At 41.0% G+C, this 15,923-nt stretch overlaps 1 protein-coding gene across 3 annotated transcripts in view; it reads left to right on the top strand.

Moving 5' to 3' along the window:
* The window catches only part of EPSTI1 (epithelial stromal interaction 1), a 103,750-nt gene that overhangs the window by 30,216 nt on the left and 57,611 nt on the right, over nt 1-15,923 (top strand). For all 3 annotated transcript variants that reach the window (XM_003805932.6, XM_063595930.1, XM_024927452.4), the window contains one exon: nt 6,573-6,646. In XM_003805932.6, the coding sequence (XP_003805980.1) occupies nt 6,573-6,646 (74 nt within the window). The remainder of the gene's footprint in view (nt 1-6,572; nt 6,647-15,923) is intronic.

Raw genomic sequence — 15,923 nt, 5'->3', positions numbered from 1 at the left:
TTTTAAGCTGTTAACTTTGTGGTAATTTATTATAGCAGCAATAGGAAACTAATACTACTCATGTGGTTTTATAATGATGCATTAATTTCTTTTCCAAGAAATCTATAAAGCAGAGACAACGTCTCTAAGACATTAGAGCATTAGAGTAAAAAAGCAGTCTACCAGATGCAAGTGTTTTGCCACTGGTTCTTTCAGTATAAATAGACAGGTTTTCCTAACTCCCCACAGCAAGCATTTCACCCAAATTTAGTGCTATGGGAGTAAATCACATTTTCCCCCCATAATCACATGATAAATAATAATTTTATTTTCCCAGACTTTCATAATACCCACAAACCTAAAATATGAAAATCTTCTAACTCCATTTTAAAGACTTTCTCAATTTCCTGGGTTCATCTTATTCTGCCTTCGATCTACATATGTTTGAGATAATATACGGTATTGTATAGTTTCCAGATACAGCCATCCTTTAGACATGGGAGATTGGTTGCTGCCTCCCCCTGCCCCCACAACACAATGGATATCAAAATCCTATATAAAATGGAGTAGTATTTGCAATAGCATATGTACATCCTTCTGTATGCTTTAAGTCATCTCTAGATTATTTATAATACCTAATATGATGTAAATGTTGTGTAAATAGTTGTTACACTGTATTGTTTAGGGAATAATGACAAGAAAATAGTCTTACATATTCGGTATAGATGCAACCGTCTATTCCTCATCCCCTGAATATTTTCCATCTGAAGTTGGTTGAGTCAGCAGATATGGAACTCACAGATAAGGAGGACCAACTATACTTCATTTGATTCCCCAACCTCTTGGTATCATAACCTCAGAGAATTCAGGAAACCAGCTAAAGATCTGAGTGGCTTCCAACACCTTTCCTTGCTCTTTCCAGTAAGCTATGGCTGTGAAAGTCATTTGAAGCACTGGAAGTCACAGTGTTTCATGCAGACACTGAGAAGCACAGTTAGTTTTAATGCTATACGGTGAAGTAGGAACTAACTGGTAGAAAATAAGTTATGCATATTAGATGCAGAGCTGCATACAGGTACATGTTAAGGAATCACACTTGTTGCTTTCTTATTTCTAGGAAGCAAGTAGTAGCAAGGGCTAACAGTTTAAGAACAATTTTAGGGGTAAACTCAACATGAGGAAATTATTTCAATGTTGTTTATATAAATTGGGAAACATTTCCATTTCTGAAAACTTTCAGGGAACATCAGTGTTTCCAAGAAATGTGGTTCCTACATCATGCATTTCTTTGTGGATGACTTGGTGGAAGCATTAAGCCTTTGGTTATTGAAATGTAATAGGATCTCACTAATTAACCCCATAATGTGGTAATGTTAATATCTCTGAAATAAACATGTGGTACTAAGAGTGTAGGCTGATAGGTTTTCTGTGCTTCACTTCCCTTATTTGTAAAATGGGTATAATAATGTAATAGTGAGACTGGTAGGACTAGAGGATGCAATACATGCACAGCCCTTAGTACAATACCTAGCGCTTGGTAAGCACTCAGTAAAGTACCCTAACCTAATTATAAATGTAAAGAAGTGCTTTAACACTATCTTGTTGGAATCTATTATATCAACCTCTTGGAAGGGGGGCATAGAGAGTATTATTATTTTTATGCATGAATTGGATGGGTTCAATTATTTCATTTCTACTAAACCCACATGAATGAAGTTGCTGGAGAGAAAAACATATGTGACTTTTGTTTTTTCTTTTGCCACACTACATTTCTGAGATTTGATCTCAGCTGGGTCTTTCACAATGCCCAATGCCCAGCATTTTTTTTTCTTTGCATTGTAACTGGGAACCAAACCCAATTACCAAAATCCTTGCTGGCTTTATATTCTTATGCTCTCCTTTCATTTGCAGCACGTGACCTTGTCTCTCACTTCATAGGAAATAAAGGTCGCCAGCCTTAAGTATCTTTATTTTTCTCTTTTCTTACTCTCCCTTTGCTGCACCTACCCCCATCCTATCTCAGGAGGAATCAGAAAGTCCTTTTCCTCATTGGTACCATGGATTCTTCCACATGTGTTCACCATTTCATCTTCCCTCCGGTCTCCCCAGGGACCTTGCTTCTCTATCAGTTAAGCTCCCTTTCTCCTCTCACTTTCTTGTTTTGTTGTTTGTTTTGTTTTTGTTTTTCTTCCTCAGGATTTAATCTTACTCAAATCTCTCACCTTAAAAACAAATCTTCCATATAGTGGTCTGCTTTCAACTCCTCTGTCCCAAGCATTATGGTTCGAACTTCTTGAAAGACTCCTCTACCATATTTGGTTCCCAAATGTCAGTCTGTGGACAATCACCTGAACCAAAGAATCTCTATTTTTAAAAAAATGTTCCCCAGGAGATGTATGGATCAGCTAGCTTAAGAACTTACCTTCTCTGATTCCTTTCCTTCTCTGATTCCTCATTTGTTGGTGAGCTGAATTTGGCTTTTCTTTCTAATGCTTCTCTGGTTCTAATCTACCTAAGATCACCAACGGTGTTCTTAACTGAAAAATCCAGCTGGGCGGAGTGATTCATGCCTGTAATCCCAGGACACTGGGAGGCCAAGAAGGAAGGATTGCTTGAGCCCAGAGCTTTGAGACCAGTCTGGGCAACATGGTGAAACCCCAGCTCTTAAAAAGAAAGAAAGAAAAGATCCCAGTAAAGATTCTTAAATTCCTCACTTATTTTTGCTCTGTGTAAAATTAAATATTAAGGCTGGGTGTGGTGGCTCATGCCTGCAATCCCAGCACTTTGGGAGCTAAGGCGGGCCAATTGCTTGATCCCAGGAGTTCAAGAGCAGCCTGGGAAACATGGTGAGACCCCATCTCTACAAAAACACATATATTAGCCAGGTGTGGTGGTATGTACCTGTAATCCCAGTTACTCAGGAGGATGAGGCATGAAGATCACTTGAACCTGGGAGGCAGAGGTTGCAGTGAGCCCAGATGGCACCACTGCACTGCAGCCTGGGTGACAGAGCAAGACCTTGTCTCAAATAAATAAATAAATACATAAATAAAATTAAAATTTAAAATTAACTATTAAGTACTCTGTCCTTCAAATTCCACCCTCCTGAATGTCCCTGGGATCCTTTCCTTGTACTTGTTTTTCCACTATTGATGCTTACCAGATCCCATCCCTTGGTCTCCTCTGATACTGCTGGGCCTAGGCCCCCTCTCCTTAGATGAAAAATTCCACATTTAAGGATCTAGTTATTGTTTGTACTGATTTCTGCAGTCCATATCTTCAGGCCAGACCATATTTCTAAATTCCAGAACCATATATTTTACCACATGCTTGATATTTCTCCCTAAATATTCCACAAGTATACCTCAAATCCAATAAATTCAAAATTGAACTCATATGTTCATTCTGATGCTCTTAAATGATAGTAATCTTAGACTCTTCCTCCTTTTCTTACTCATCCCATATCCCTATCATCATGCTTCCTATTATTTCTGTCCCTTAAGTTTTTCTGAAGACTGTCCTTTCTTCTCTCTTCCCTGTACCTGCTGACTTAACTTGGGGCTTGTAATTTATGGCCTAGATTACTGTGAGAATCACCCCAGGGGTTCTCGTGTATTTGTGGCCCTTGCTGCAGTTTAACCTCCATGTTGCTATAAGAGTGAGCCACTTCCTTTCCTGCTTAATATAATGGCTTACTGTTGGGTTTCATAAAGTCCAAACTCCTTTACTTGGCACGTACGTTCCTATATAATTATTCCTTCTTACTTTCTCAACCTTATCTTCTACTCCTCTCTCTATAAATATTGTTCAATTTATCCATGAGCTTCTTGGGTTTCCTTGAGCTAACATATTCTCTTGTACCTTTGTATATTAAAAACGTAAGTTCTGGGAATGCCCCTTTCCTGTCCAGGGTTACTACCAGCCCATGGTTGCCTTTGTGCAAATTAGAGACCAATTCTCCATCCAGGCGGTCAATTCTGTGGGTGCTCAGACTGGTGATAGATAGTGCCTTTGTGAGACACAGAAAAAGACACCTCCTCTGCGCTAAAGCAGCCACATGCTGCAGTACAAATCTTGGTGAGCTGAACACTGGCTCTATTTTTCCTTTCCTACTCCCCTCCCGCCTGCTGGGACCCCATGGGCTGAACAACCCATATAATGGAGTGTAGTAACCCTGTTCCTACCTTCTCCTCCTCCTGAAACACTCTTGCTTAAGATTGGGTTGGATATAGAATTTCTATCTCTCATTAGAGCCATGGTATTTATCCTTTTATTTGGTCATCAGCTCTTTGGGGAATATGAAGAAAGCTGTGAGTCCACTCTCCATAGAAAGAAGCACCCTCATAACATGCAGCTTACCCAAAGTTAGAAACCACATTCCCAGTGTTATTCCGCTTCTTGGCTCTCGTGCTCAGGATGGAGTCTAACATTAAGTAGGCATTGAGTTACTGTGGAACTTTTGAGAGCATTTCCTGACAATCCATATAAGTGCTTTTTCTGCATTCTTACTGTTATTTGCAAACTGCTGTCCCCTAATGTGTTTAGCATACTGCCATCATTTCTTTTTTGTCTGTGTCCCCAACGACACTGTAACATTTTCCAGAATGGGCACTTCTCTGTTCGTAGCTGTATTCCCAGCATCTAACATGGTACCGAGCATATAACAGGCATTTGATATGAATAGGGATTGAATACAATTTTTCAACTACTCCAGAAATACTACTACTACTACTTTTTTCTCCCTCTAAAATACTTCTTCATCAACTATCAACTTCTGCTGAGGCATAAACAAATGTTGTTTTTTTTTTTTTTTCTTCTGAGATGAAAAAAAAAAGCCCAGGCTGGAGTGCAATGGCACGATCTTGACTCATTGCAACCTCTGCCTCCCGAGTTCAAGAGATTCTCCTACCTCAGCCTCCCGAGTAGCTTGGATTACAGGTGCCTGCCACCACGACTGGCTAATTTTTAAATTTGTAGTAGAGATGAGATTTCACCATGTTGGCCAGACTGGTCTTGAACTCCTGACCTCAGATGATCCGCCCGCCTCGGCCTCCCAAAGATCTGGGATTACAGGCGTGAGTCACCGCGCCCTGCCATAAACAGACTTTTGTTGGATAAAATTTAGCTACTGTATGACTGTTTGTGAGTTGGAATCTATTAGTGAAAAGGTTAAAATCAGTGGTCTCAATTTCTAACCTTGCTAAAGGAATCCAGCCTTTTGTCTCTAGCTGTTTTTGGCTTTCTCACTGTTCTCTGAGTAGCATTCTGAATACTGGTTTAATCAACACTTACTGCTTGCTTGCTGTCTTTCACCCTTTTAGATCCACCACGACCCCCCAGTCCCCACCCTGGAGGGCAGGGAACTCATCACAATCGAACACTTTTGTGCTCATGAGTCAGGATTTTTTCCTAGACTAGAATCATGTTTATTTGGTTTTACAATTTTCCATTAGTTTGCCTCCTAGAATTCTGTGTTTCATTAATAATCCAGTTGCTTGCCTTATAATTGATTTTCTTTGACTGTAGTAAATTTCCTTTAGTATTTTTCTGAAACTGAAATCATCATCCATTTTGCCTTTCAAAATGGGACTAGTAATTAGTTTTGAGTGAATGAAGACTTTCATGGAAATGAACAATACAAGCAGTTTCTTCATTTCTTTGAAAGATGGAACCAGACTTATGTTTGGCCTTGAAAGTGATGATTTCCATTATTCTCCTTTCACTGGTCCTCTTCTGGGCAAATCCAATTTTTATTAAAGCAACCCCAGCTCCTTACTGTCTCTCTTGGATTCATTTAAAACTTCATGATCCTCCTGGATAGTAGAATGTGTTTCAACTCTCCATTAAATTTGTTGTCTAGGAATTTTACTTGTTTTTCATAGGTCATAGCAAGTTAAAAAATGACAGTGTGTCATGGTGAGCAAAAAGTAAACATTCCTGGGTTATTTAAATTGGATTAAACTATGCCAGAGCCATGGTGACAGTAATATCAAATATGAAGGCCTTTATCTCCAGGCTCTCCAAACAGCTAATTAAAAAAAAGATCTATTTTCTATTCAAGTGGATGGCTTTTTTTATGACCTGTGCTGTTCAGTCCCTCAACAGCTTTAAGTATCTGATACTAAGTCAGAAGGGAGTTGGGTTGTCTTACTGAAAATCTCTTCTCGAATACTTTAGTAGAATGTGAGTGTATATATAAATTTTGTGTGAGCTGTTTAACCATTTATTATAATTTTAATTTAACATACTTGGTATGGAAATTTCATGTTTTCATTAAAACATTTTGAAAGCACTGCTTAAAAAATAAATGTTGCTATCATTTGAACTAAAGAATAAAAACACAAAATGCTGGTTCTGTGATTATACCAATCAAGTTGGGAGAGGGGAGCGGTGGAAAGAACTTGGAGCTCCTGGCTTTCAGTGCAGTGCCCATGGGTCTGACAGGGACTACCATCTTGGAGCCTCTAGCAGGATACTGCATTAGACTATCAAGGCCAGTTGAACCTTAGGATTTTGGACCTTGGGTAACTTTAGCATCATGACTCTGCTTAAAGCATCCTTAATGAGTTATGTTTTGATATTTGCAATTTCAGAGCAATAAACTGGAGGAGAAAAAAAGACTTCAAGAAAACCTTAGAAGAGAAGCATTTAGAGAGCATCAGCAATAGTAAGTTAATGTTTTCAGAACTTCGTGCCTTTATAGGCAGATTGTTCATAGAGGTTTTAAATTCAGGTGATGGTAACTTGTCAAAACACCTGGTATTGGATTATTGGCTGTTGTATTAATTATGTAATTGAACTCTGTCACCATGTAAGTAAGGTGGGAGACATGTCTACTCACCAAAGTATCCTTTAGTAGTCAATAACACTAAATTTGAGAAATTCCCCGTTATAAATAACTTGGAAGACTTGATCCTTTGGTGATCCAAGGTACTTCTGCTTATGTTGACGTCCAGGATACCAATATAAGGAACAGGGTGTTTGCACTGAAGTGCCTAAGCAGCGTCTAAACTGACCAGGGATTTATCTGATGGACTGAGGACCACTATACACTTGTGTTTTTTTCTAGACAAGATTGAGAAATCATTTAGTAGTTATTGGCAAAAGTCTCAACTGGTGGTCATACACCAAGGTAATTTGCAGTATGATTTGTGAACAACAGCAGCTAACAGATATAGGGCAACTACTACGTGCTTTATAACGTAATCTACTTTGTTATGTAGGCTTTAAGGATAAGCTCATGTCCTAACTCTTGGTAGCCAGGTTACCTGCACATTGATTAAAAGACAAAACCAAAGAATCCTATTTCTGGCCCTACATTAATTCTAAATGTGGTAGAAATAGAACCAAGCAGATCTGGGTTCAAAGTCCTAGCTCTCGCTAAAACTCTTTGAATGTCAGTGTTTTTTTTTTTTTTTCTTAAATACAGATAATATCTATCTTATAGGCCATTTGCAAGAATTAAATAAAATATGTAAATGACATAAAAGTGCCTGACTATTACAGGCACTTGAAACGATCCTTCTTACAGAGATCCTTGTTGAATAGGATCATATAACTTTTATTTTATGGAGGCTGTACACAAATTTCTGGTCCCACCAGAACCAGTAATGGGCCCTCCACTTTCATATGAAATATTCACTGCCTGCCGCCTGTTCTCTCACTCCATTGTTGTTCCTTGTTTGCAGAATTTAAGATCACTCAGATGTTGGGGTGAGCATATTTGTGACACCCTCCAACATATTCCCCCTCTAAGCACAGTATCTTCTGATTTCTCATGCCACTAAAATTATCCTGCCTCTATCATAAGCAGCTCCTTCTTGCTTTAAGATTCAGAAGCAGGAATGCAAGAGACGTTTCTCAACCCTCTGCTTTGCTCCTTAGCAAGTTAGGTACTGTGTTTCTGCTACCCAGGCCAGAAAATAGATGGGAGATGGGATGGGGTAGGATGAAAGTGTTGGTAAGTGATGTCATCCTCCTTAGCTAAAAGGAGCATCACTCTCATTTTCATCACAGAATCCTTAGCCTGTCTCTCCCAACTCTTCTTCTAAAGAAGGCATTTGAGTGAGGAGCTGGTGGGAAGCTGAGGAGCTAAGTACCAGGAGAAACTGTCTGTCTTGCAGAGAGATATGGTGGGAGGGAGGCACCAGATGAAGACTGTGAATGTATCATTGCCTCTCCTTTCATGGGTAGAGAATGAATGAGAATTTATTTCGAGGCTCAGCCTGAAGAGTTGAGAGAGATTAGGGGCTGGGCTGGTGGCTTTGTGTCTGGAGTTGGTTCCTTCTGGTGGGTTCTTGGACTCGCTCACTTCAAGAATGAAGCCGTGGACCTTTGCGGTGAGTGTTACAGCTCTTAAAGGTGGGACAGACCCAAAGAGTGAGCAGCAGCAAGATTTATTGTGGAGAGCGAAAGAACAAAGCTTTCACAGCATGGAAGGTGACCCAAACAGGTTGCCGCTGCTGGCTGGGGTGGCCAGCTTTTATTCCCTTATTTGTCTCTGCCCACATCCCGTTGATCGGTCCATTTTATAGAGTGCTGATTGGTCCATTTTACAGAGTGCTGATTGGTCCATTTTACAAACCTCTAGCTAGTCACAGAGCGCTGATTGGTGCATTTTTACAGAGCACTGATTGGTGCATTTTACAAACCTCTTGCTAGCCACAGAGCGCTGATTGGTGCGTTTTACAATCCTAGCTACAGAGTGCTGATTGGTGCATTTTACAATCCTCTTGTAAGACAGAAAAGTTCTCCAAGTCCCCACTTGATCCAGAAGTCCATCTGGCTTCACCTCTCAACTTTAGTAGCCTAGAGTCACAAATGAGAACAAATGTCATTGTCTTGTGGCATACTAGTTTTACATTGGAAGAGGGAAGACCTACTTAACAGTGAGGGGCCTTGGGCACAGGACTGGATAGTTGAATGGGTTCATTCTCGGGAGAGTTCTAAATATGGCAAAGTAAAGGGTAAGAGATTCTTGAAGTTTTAAAAGACATTAGAAGTTGTGCGTCCAACCTCCTTTCTTTTATAGTTCCAGCTTCTTGAGTTTGTGTTTTACTAAATACAGAAGATCAATCACCCTTTTTCTGTAAAGAAAAAAGAAGTTTGCCCTCAGCCACCTGGCCTGCTATCAGTGGAGCTGAATTCAATTACACACACATTTCACTCTTGCTCTTTCTTCTGCTTATTGTAAAAGTCCCAGTTAACCAGGAAAAACAGAGTTTGGCTAAAATTGAGAAGTATCTCAAATTGATTTTTAAAGCCTATTGAGAAACACAAGAAGAGGTATATGTGTGAGGTTCTTTTTGAAAGAGTATTATGTTTTGAATTACTTTTGAAATTAAAAGACCAATAACTCATGAAATAAGCAGCGAGTATGTAGTTAGAAATATAAAAGAGATTTATAAAAGATGGATCGTCTATATGACAAGTTTTTGTCATACCTCCTTAGAATCAGTGTATGGTGGAAAAAATGTCTAGGAAAGTGCTTTGGATTTTTTTTTTTTTTTTTTTTGGAAACGGAGTCTTGCTCTGTTGCTCAGGCTGGAGTGCAATGGCTTGGTCTTGGCTCACTGTAACCTCCGCCTCCTGGGTTCAAGCGATTCTCCAGCCTCAGCCTCCCAAGTAGCTGGGATTACAGGTGCATGCCACCACACCCAATGAATTTTTATATTTTTAGTAGAGATAGGGTTTCACCATGTTGGCCAGGGTAGTCTCAAACTCCTGACCTCCAGTGATCCACCCGCCTTGGCCTCCCAAAGCTCTGGGATTACAAGTGTGAGCCACCGCACCCAGCCACCTCTTTGGATTTTTAACAGCACAAAGGTTTTGCCAGACCAACCAGACTGCCTACTCCCACCTCCCAAATTAGATTCTCCTGAAACTGTTAAATGAAGGAACATAAAATAGAAACGTACATAAGAAATTCTTTCAAACCAGTCAATACTTTGCTAGTTTCACCATGCTGCAATGTGTGTTTCATACAGCAAACCAGGAATGGTATTTTTTTTCTGTAGAGAGGGCAACCATGGACTTGAGCGGACTATAAATCCAAGTTGCTGGAGAAAAAGCTCATGATAGCAACCTGGGGCACCATCATGAGAATCTTAATGTGCTCTTTCTTAACACCTTGTTCTTGACTTCGTTCATTTGCTTCTGATTATTTTTAGTGTTGTCAATTATTTAGCTAACAGGCAGAAAACTAGGCTTTTATTGACATCCAAAGGGACTCTCCTGAGTGTAATAATGAAGGCAGTTTATCGAATGCCTGTGAGGTTGCTTTCTAATTGTACGCATTAATCTGCCTGTGCAAGCTGGCTGAAAATACACAAGCAGATTGCACATGCAGATGGAGCACACAGGATGGTTTTTATGAAAAGACCTCTGGAATGTACTTTTGCAGTACTGTCTTTTCCCTAAAAATCGAATGACTGTGACTGTTTCAATGAGCAGCTGAGAGCAGAACAGATTAATGGTGCATTACGTCTGCTACTCTGGCTGGGGACAGACTCCAATTTCATAATTTAGAATTAGTTTTAGGATTCTTGAGCCTGAAAACAGAGGGTAGAAATCGGCAGTTAGCCTTGGTCTAACTTTCAAGGTTATTTTTAGTCTCTGTAATTATTTACCACTTATAAAAATTCATGTGTGATACCTTTGGGTGGACTTTTCTATTAGATGGAAGACGTGAAGTAACGGTTGATAAGCCTTTTTTAAAAAACAATGATAGGATTTTATGATTTAGGTTCTTTAAAACATTGGGTAAAATAAATCTCAGGATTTAAAATTTTAATTGGTAATTTGTTGGTGGTGGGGGCAGGATGTAGTCATCTTTCCAATCGTGTTTTTTTGGATGAGTGTTAAGAGAGGTTTGAATTTCAGCTAGGGTAGGAATGTGAGTGAAGCAGGACAGATTCATTTTGTGTGCGGGTATTAGGAAAAAGTGTTCTTTTAAGAATTTTCTCGAGATATAAGAATTGGCTACATTTTAAACATTAACAATTTAAAATTCATGTCTAACAGCCACTTGATGACCAAAAAAGAAAAGTCTCTCTTTTCTTTTCTTTTCTTTTTTTTTTTTGACACGGAGTTTTGTTCTGTTGCCCAGGCTGGAGTGCAGTGGCTCAATCTCAGCTCACTGCAACTGCTGCCTCCTGGGTTCAGGCGATTTCTCCCGCCTCAGCCTCCCCAGTAGCTGGGGCTATAGGCATGCAACACCATGCCCAGCTAATGTTTTGTATTTATAGTAGAGAAGGGGTTTCACCATGTTGGCCAGGCTGGTCTTGAACTCCTGACCTCATGTGATCCACCTGCCTCAGCCTCCCAAAGTGCTGGGATTACAGGCGTGAGCCATGTGCCTGGGCCAAAGCCTCTCTTTTCAACCCTTAAAGATAACAGATTCTCACTTATCTCTCCTTGATCTGGGGAAGACCTGGAAGGGGTAAGAGTGTCTCTACATATGCAAATTTTCCCCACAAAAGACAGCTTTACAGGGCCATTTCAAAATATGCCAAAGAAATATATTTTGGGGTAAAAAATTTTTACTTCCTTCAGGGTCTGCTATCTGTTGTGTGATGCTGTACCGGAGTCAGGTTGGAATTTGTTATCTTATTGCCACAAAGAGTCTGTTAGGGCAGTCTATGACGTCTATTTTAATGTGCTGGTTAGTTGTGCCTAAACTCCAAAAGGGAGGGGGCATTTAGAATTTGGAATTTAGTTTTTCTTTTTGGAATCCACATGGCTACAAGGGAATCCATTAAGTCTGTTGGGGGGCTTGGGATTTTATCTCTTGTTTACACATTAAATGTAACAGATTATATATTCATATGGTTTTAAAATACAAAGTGCTTTGTTCTTTTAATCAAATAAAGTAATAAAAAGCTGCTATGAGGCTGGGTGCTGTGGCTCACGCCTGTAATCTCAGCACTTTGGGAGGCCAAGGTAGGTGGATTACCTGAGGTCAGCAGTTCAAGACCAGCTTGGGCAACATAGGGAGACCTCATCTCTACAAAAAATACAAAAATTTGCTGGGAGTGGTGATGCATGCCTGTAGTCCCAGCTCCTTGGAAAGCTGAGGTGGGAGGATCTCTTGAGCCCAGGAATTTGAGGTTACAGTGAGCTATGGTCATGCCGCCACTGCACTCTAGCCTGAGCAACAGAACGAGACCTTGTCTCACCGAAAAAAACAAAAACACAAAAAACAAACAAACAACAACAACAAAAAACAAGCCACTCTGGAGTTCCTGCAGAGAGCTTGGTGAGAAGTGAAGCATGGCCACTTCCCCTATGGCCCTCCCAGGAAAGCTGGGGTCCAAGGACAAGCAAGCCTCTGCTCTGCAGGCACCTGGAGCCCTTGCCATGGCTGTGCACCGGCAGGGCCCAGGCCTCGATGCAGAGGAGGACCCCTCTCTCCACTCCACCTCTTTGACCATCAGGCAGCCGCCTCTCTGAGCCCAGACTCAGCTGGCTGCTGGGCCTCCCGGCCTAACCCTGCCTGGCCTAGATGAAGCCTTCAGGATGCAGCTGCTTTGGGTGGCGCCGGTGTGCAGGGTGGGAAGCCTGGCAGCTGCGGGAACACCGTGGAGAGCGCTGTGGGGTGAGGCCTGGAAGGTGGGTCTGCAGACGGACCCGACTCCGCCACCTCTGTTGGCCTGAAACCCAGCAGGACCGGGGCCTGGGGTGACCACTCTGTCCCAGTTGGGTGAGGCCTGCCTCGTTATTGATTACAATGGACCAAGGCCTTAACGGTCCAGAAGGTGAGCAGAGCCCTGATGGATGAAACTGCTAGAAGCCACGAGGCGGGGTTGATCTCCCATCTACCATACCTTCATATCAGAAGAGAAACAGTAGGAGATAAGCCACATTTGGGCAACGGAAAGGCCCACTGGTCTTTGGAAAAATGTACTGGCCCTGTGTAGAAGATCTGTGTACGTCATAGGAAAAACTGCTCTCAACTGACCTCTCCAAAGTTTTAAAAGAACACTTGCTACATCTAGCCCTTCTAGATGTAAGTAGGTTTTGCCAAATTATGATAAAAGAGTCATAAAATCACACATCTTGCAAATGCTCACCTCTTAAAAAAATCATATAAAATGTCTTCTGGGATGACTTTTTGAAATGGATTTGTGAGACCACCTCTGGAAGTGACATCAGGGATGACATGTCCACATTTGTTCAGTGGATAAGAGGACTTGGGGTGGAAGACCTGAGAAGGAGGAGAAGAAGGCTCCATGCTAGACTGATCATATTTAGGGGACATTTTCATATTTTAACCATCGCTTTGTGTGTGTATTTTATTCCTCACTACTGTATACATGGTTGGCAATACTAAGTACTTTTTTTTTTGAAATGTCTGGGCTTTCTTCTAGATGTTCTGAAGTGCCTGATATGTGTTAAAAGTACAGGTAGTAAAATAACACATTTTGTGAATATCTTTTTGTTGAAATTCATATGAAATGTTGTTTTTTAGTGGGGACTGGCCACTAATACAACATTGTGTTTCAGGGGAGGAGGGAGGAGGGGGAAGTGGAAAGAGTCTATGCCCGTGTGCCTGTAGTGAGGCAAGAGTAACTATTGTCCCTTACATCTGTGAGTAGTGTTTTACTTATCTGTGTTTATAGTGTATATAAAGCAGTGGTCCCCAACCTTTTTGGCACAGGGAACTGGCTTTGTGGAAGGCAATTTTTCCATGAATGGGGCAAGGGGGATGGTTTTGGGATGAAACCGTTCCACCTCAGATCATCAGGCATTAGTTGGATTCTCATAAGGAGCATGTAACCCAGATCCTTCACATGTGCAGTTCACAATAGGGTTTGTGCTCCTATGAGATTCTAATACCGCTGCTGTTCTGACAGGAGACGGTGCTCAGATATTCCTGACCTTCAAAGTACATAGGGGTGGTGAGCACTGTAGAAACACAGGCTACCTGTGGAGAGGACTATTGGAGAGGGTGGGACAGACAGCTTAGAGAGAAAGACTTGGGCAGTTGACTTCTATTTCTTCCTACCAATATCTGGATTTTGCTAGAATAGGCAAAAGTAAAGAGAGGAAATGTGTCTGCTTTCTCTAGGATCAGCATATATGAATGACCTCCTCTTCCCAGGCCCAACATGGATTAGTACCTTAATTAAACTTACTGTAGGGTAGGTGGGCTTTTGTGACCTCTCCTGGCTGCACTCTATTCCTACGTACGATTTCCAGCATTGTTTCTAGGGGAGAAGGGGCTCAGTTCTAAAAACCTCAGTTGGAAAAGCTCTTGGAACCAAGCGCATTCCAAAATAGGGTCTTCCTATTTCTAAATTGCCTTGCACCACCTTGAGCTCAGCCTGTCGATTGTAATATTGGAAAGTTTTCTTCATTTTTGCTATTGAAACCATGCATCTTTTTTACTTGCATTTGAATAATAGTGTGATTAGTTCCTATGGGGCACATCTTCATCTATTTTAGTCTCTTAGAGCTGAGAATCCAGGCAAGTCAGCTGAATATGCACACATAGGCACCAAGTTTGCCTTCCAATATGCTCACAAAACTTCTAATGCCCTTCATGGGAGCTTCTGAAAGACACTTAAGGGCTCAGTTAATCCCTTATCCATATGGTAGGCTTAAATCCAGCCTTGAATTTTATAATCCAGGTAAGGTGAATAGAAAGTCATCCTATTCATAACTTTCTATCTTATGCTAATAAAGTGAACTTATAGATACAAAAATCTCATATCTATTTTGTTCAGAATAAGACTGAACAGCTTATGAAAAATCTGGTCAGAGGAATTCCTACCTATTGAATGTAAAATTATGTTGATGGTTAAAACCATATCACAATCTCTACCCACTATCAATTCTCCCTGCAGATATCCTGGTGTATGTTACCTCATTTTCATTCCCACTGCCACTGCCCTGACGTCAGTATTATCACATGCCACTTGAATCATGGCCTGTGTCTTTTGTGATTTCTTGTCACCCCCTGGACTACTGCAATGAGTTTGTTACTATCTTTGCAACCAGTCTCTTCATTGTCTTACATGTTTTGTCAAGTTTAGTTTTCTAAAACATAGCTTTAGTCATGTCACTCTACTGGTCAAACAGATTTGATTATCTCCTATTCCTACTGCCTATAAAATGAATTCCAGACTCCTTAGCCACACCATGGGGAACCATGGGCCATCTTAGATGTCAGAAAGGACTTATAGCATTTGGGTCTGTGTCAGGTTGATGTGGTTTGGCTGTGTCCCCATCCAAATCTCGTCTTGAATTGTAGCTCCCATAATTCCCATGTGTTGTGGGAGGGACCTGGCCGGAGGTAATTGAATCGTGGGGGTGGGTCTTTTCCATTGCTGTTCTTGTGATACTGAATACATCTCATGAGATCTGGTAGTTTTATAAAGGGTGGTTCCCCTGCACCCACTGTTTCTTGCCTGCCGCCGTGTAAGATGTGTCTTTGCTCCTCCTTCACTTTTCGCCATGATTGTGAGGCCTCCCCCGCCATATGGAACTGTGAGTCAATTAAACCTCTTTTTCTTTGTAAGTTACCCAGTCTCGGGCATGTCTTTATTAGCAGTGTGAGAACAGACTAATACGTAGGTGATTTAGGGGAAGACTTAAGGAAGCAGAGCTTTGCTCTGAATTGGATCTTATCAGGAAGCAGGGGTAGGTCTATGATGAGGTGTCTTAATCAATTCTATCTAGAAGGAAGGAAGACCAGAGTGAGACTCATGCTGTAATTGATAAAGAAGCAGAAGTCACTCATATTAGCCATAATTTTGGGATCTTTGGTCACTATTATAGTTTGTACAAGGTCCATGTATTTTTCTGTGTTCAGACATGTTATAGAGTGATCTTGTTTTTGTTATGAGCTATTATAGTCACAGTGACCTCTTCTGATATTGACATTATGTAACATTGGTTACTTTCAACAGGAGAACACCAAGTCCTAGCTGTGAGTGCCAGGC

Source organism: Pan paniscus, chromosome 14, assembly GCF_029289425.2.
Source record: "Pan paniscus chromosome 14, NHGRI_mPanPan1-v2.0_pri, whole genome shotgun sequence".
NCBI classification, from domain to species: Eukaryota; Metazoa; Chordata; class Mammalia; order Primates; family Hominidae; genus Pan; species Pan paniscus.
This window is presented reverse-complemented; position numbering and strand designations above follow the sequence as displayed.